Genomic DNA, 4,426 nt, shown 5'->3' with positions numbered 1-4,426 from the left:
TCACATTGTATGTGGCACAAGGTCACATACAATCTCCCCCATCCCCGTAACCCTGTCTTCACCCTGGGGGCCTCTGATTAGCTTCAAGGCAATGTAGCTATGGGAAAGTCTGATACCCATTCTTCTCCGCTTCCTGCCCCAAGCACCTTCAGCCTCAGTTTTCAACTGGGCAACTGAGAAACAGGACAACTCTCAAGGAAGGGTCACACACTTCCAAACAGCTTTCTTTCTTTCTTCTTTTTAATTCAAGAGCAATAAGAAAAGCAAACAACACTTCTCAGGCTGTACTGTGATAGGGCGCCACAGTTACATAAAGTAACTTACAAAACCAAGAGAGAACAGTTCCAGAGGCTGTGTCCACAGGCTCCCTGCCCTCCGAGGGCAGAGGGCCCCTCCCTCAAGGCTATTGTTTTCTCAGACAAGTGTCCACCTCTCCACGGCTATAAAAGGGACATGCTTATTCTGCTGATTTGGCCGTGTTTCTCTTGGAAGTCCGAGCCATATCTTGTTCACTGGTCCATGACATACACACACAGGAAGCAGGGTTTTACAAGATTTTGTGAGTGGGAGGTGCTGGGCTGGGGACTTAGGGGTACATACCACTCTTTGCACTGACCTCTGACTCTGCTCAAGTTCTGAGAGGGGCCAGGAAATGGAGACCCCCCATATTGTATCTACTAGAGGTACTGTCCTAGGGGGACATTTCACTGGGCATCCTGCTGTTGCCTTGCCCTCTCGAGTGGTAGCTAAAGGAGTGCCTGCTTAAGCTGGGGCAAGAAGAGGAACAGGTGGGGATGAGTCATGCCCAAGTTGGCATTGAATTCTGATGGGTAACCAGAAGGCACTGGGGAGGTATAACCATATACCTAGCCATAATCAGCTTCTTATTCAGATCCTCTGAACCAGTTCCTCCATCACTGCCTCCTCTGGTCCAGTCTTTGAAGGTTACCCAGACCTTGCTTTGACATCTTTTTCTCTCATTTTCATGACCCTGGAAAGGCTGACAACATTCTCAAGCCTTACTTTCAAGATCTTCCAAGTGGAGAGGGTCATGTGAACTTCAAAACATGACTGTACATAGCGGGACCATGTCATTTAAAAGCCCATGGCAGGGCCCAGCACGTAATAAGGGCTCAACAAATGGCCACTTCACTGTGGAGAGCTGACACTGGTACACCCACTGTAGTTATCAAATCTGTGTGGATTCAGATGTGATGATCAGAAGCACTGGACTGTGTTCTAGAAAGAATACAGACTCTTTCTAGCTTCCTGTGCTGTCTGCGGAGTTCAGGTGTCTCAGATCTCGGGGTTAGTGGAGGGTCTGGTCTGGAGGACCTCCATTACTGTCCCCTTGACAGCTCTGTGGGCCAGAAGCTGTTCTGTCCCTAGACTTCGGTGCCTTCCCTGGGGAAGAGCACACTGTTGGTGTTAATGCTATTGTAGAAATGTGGGCTGAACTGGTTGAGGACAGAGCCTCCGTAGCCTAGAGCATTGGTGGATACCGGGTTGGCCCATTCACCCCCACTCCCATGGCTACTGAGGTTGGTGAGTGGGGTGTATGAGTTGAAACCCAGTGAGTTCTGCCCCATCTTGTCAGCAGGCTCCGGGCTCAGTCCTGGTGTGGCCACAGAGCGGCCCATGGGGTTCGTCCCACTCACATACGCTGTCATGGTGGAGAGGAAGTTGTTGAGACATGGGGTGCCTGAGGGGGCAGGGGAGGACCGCTTCTCTGGGGAGCTGGTGGTGTCTGGCGAGGCAGTGTCTAAGACGTCCTGAGGCTCTGTGGACTTGGGACTGCCTGCCAGGAGGCTGCTCTCTGTTTTCTCTGAAACCAAGGAGCCGGCACTAGAGGAAGCATCCGATTTTCTCTTCCTCTTCCTGCGGAAGTTTCCGTTGTCGAACATCTTCTCACAGTTGGGGTCCAGAGTCCAGTAATTCCCTTTGCCTGAGACAAAAGTGGAAGACATTAAGAAAACAGAGAGATGGACACACGCCTCATTCTATTGGTCTGCAAGGTCATCTAAACTAAAATCAAGAGCAACAATGCAAAGAAGAGCAAAGCCAGAACAGAAGTGGGGAAATTTCACAAACTTTGCTAACCCTATTACCACCTCTCTCTAGCACGCCCCACACACCTACCTCTCTCTAAGCATTCTTCTGCACATCCTTCTCTCTCTAAATGCCCCCCACTCCCCACGCAAGAGGCTCCGGAGAGTGCACAGAAAAGCAGTATAGCGCCTGAAGGAGCTTACAAGGTTGATCCCTTTAAGGGTAAAGTGTCAGGGTACAGGGATCCAGAGAGGGGTATAGTAATGGTTAGGGCTTCTATTTCTTACTAAGGTTCAGGAAAAGCCAAGAAACAGTTTTAGACTTCTGGATATCTCCTTTAAGATGGACTTGAGCCCTGGCTCTGCTCCTCGGTGACAGAGGACTTTGGCCAAATCTCAGTTTTCTTTCCTGGAAAGTTCTCGCCTCCCCAGACTCACTGTAGGAAAGGACACACTACGTGTGTCCAAGAGACATACAGCTGAGGTGTCACCAGAAGGGATGCCCTGGCTCTTCCCTGCTACTCTGAGCTGTAATGCGGGGGAGCACCTTGCATGGGCTCTCTTCTGAGGGACAAACAGTTGTGACAAAGGCTGACTTCAAAGAAGGGCAGAGGTAGGGCTCCAAGCCTTACGCCGGCTTCCTGTATGAGAACCAAACTAGTCTTCCATTCTGGAAACTGGATTGAGGACTATTTTACATTTCTCTCTGCAAATGTCTGTAGCTCATTATTTGAAAGGAGCATTCCAGTCTCAGTGGGAGAGCTGGGTTTAGGTCAAGTGCCATCACTACCACTCCAATCTGTCACTTTGGGAAGGCAGCGTCACTCCTGAATGCTGTTTTCCTCATCTGAGCAATGGGTTCACTGAGAGACCCCCTGCAGGGTGCTGCCAGGATTAAAAGAAGTTCTGTATGGAGAGGAGGACACACAGAGTCATGCCACAGCCAAGGCCAGGTCCTCTCCGCTACAGGGGTGGCTGTGACACACTTAGGCTTGCCTTGTTCTAGTCCTACCAAGGACTTCCGGGCTGACCACTGAGGCTCAGTGAGTCATAATGACTGCAGCATATTGAGCTTTTCCCCCCACAATAAAGACCATGCAGAAACAATTCTGAATTCAAATAAGGAAACCAAGGTTCAGCAAACGCAATCTCCCTGAGACATGGAAGCCTGAGTCTGCTTGCAGAACCCACATTCTCCCCCTCCCCTGCAGGGTTCCTCTTAGCCCTGTCTCCTAGCAGCTCCCAGTTTTGTGGATAGAGTAGCGGCTGAAGTTAGAACTTTCTAGAATACAGTTCGGAGCGGAAATGAACTAAGTCCTGAGGGATAGCTGCAGGATCCCAAGGGCTGGCCGCCTACTCCTTAGGCACCGCTGTCTTACCTGGGTCATCCTCGTCGCGGGGCACCTTCTTGAAGCAGTCGTTGAGAGACAGGTTGTGACGGATGGAGTTCTGCCAGCCAGCCTTGCTCTTGTTGTAAAAGGGGAAGTTGTCGGCCACATATTGGTAGATCTGGCTCAGCGTGAGGCGCTGGTCAGGCGCACCGTGGATGGCCATGGCAATGAGGGCTGAGTAGGAATATGGTGGGCGCACCAGCTTCATGAGCTCCTCCTGAGAGGGGATAGGCAGCCAGCCCAGGTCGCTGGGCAGGAGCTGCCTTTGCATGCCATAGGCCTGGGGCAGGAAGGGGCTGGCATTGGTGCCAGGCAAGTAGGGTGGTGGGGTCATGGCTGGCCCATTGAGCCAGAGGTAGGGATTAGGGGTGGCCCCATACTCTCCACCACCCTCGAAGGAGGGGGGGCGCTGAGGGCTGGGCATGCCCTGAGTGTGGAAGAAGTTCTCATAGTAAAGATTCATCTCGGGGGGCTCCTGGCCGATGCTGGGGAACTGGGGGCTGCATCGCGGTGGCGAGGGTGCCGGGAGGTCGAAGGAACTCATGCTGGGGCTGGGTTCGGGTAGCCACCTGCTGCACCTGTGCTCTCCGGAGCTGTCCCTGACAGGTGTTCAGCTGGCCCTGGCCTCCTGTGACTTATACCCCGAGGGCTTGGCTGGGTGGCCCCACCCAGGGGCGGCCACCTGCCAGCAGACGCCAGGACCCGCCTCCCTCTCTCTCTCTTTTCCCGGCTGGCTATGGCCTTGGTCTCCACTAATGATACCCTACCGGAGATTCATTACAGCTGATACCCCAAATGACAAGGGTTCCCTTCAATCCTTCTGCTTATTTTCTCAGCATCCCAGCTTTTTCCCTTTCAATTGTCCCCGCTCCTCACTTTCCATCTCTTTCTCCCTCCTGCCTGTCTTCTCTACAGCTTATTCTGTGTTTTGTTGTTGTTCATACTTTGTTTCCCTTCTCTACATCCGGTTCTTTCTCTCTCTCTCTG

The 4,426-nt window shown here is 52.2% G+C and overlaps 1 protein-coding gene across 1 annotated transcript; it reads right to left on the bottom strand.

The window, feature by feature from the left end:
* Window positions 1–222: 222 nt before the first annotated feature.
* Window positions 223–4,035, bottom strand: Foxi1 (forkhead box I1). The gene is made up of 2 exons (XM_048435876.3): window positions 3,428–4,035; window positions 223–1,945 (listed from the first exon to the last, which is right to left on the bottom strand). The coding sequence occupies exons 1-2, from the start codon at window positions 3,981–3,983 to the stop codon at window positions 1,386–1,388; spliced, it is 1,116 nt and encodes a 371-aa protein (XP_048291833.3). The 5' UTR covers window positions 3,984–4,035; the 3' UTR covers window positions 223–1,385.
* Between the last annotated feature and the right edge of the window lie 391 nt (window positions 4,036–4,426).

The sequence above is a fragment of the Myodes glareolus genome, chromosome 9 (genome assembly GCF_982192425.1).
Source record: "Myodes glareolus chromosome 9, mMyoGla1.1, whole genome shotgun sequence".
NCBI classification, from domain to species: domain Eukaryota; kingdom Metazoa; phylum Chordata; class Mammalia; order Rodentia; family Cricetidae; genus Myodes; species Myodes glareolus.
Note: the sequence above shows the minus strand (reverse complement) of the source record. Positions and strands in the feature narration are given on the sequence as shown.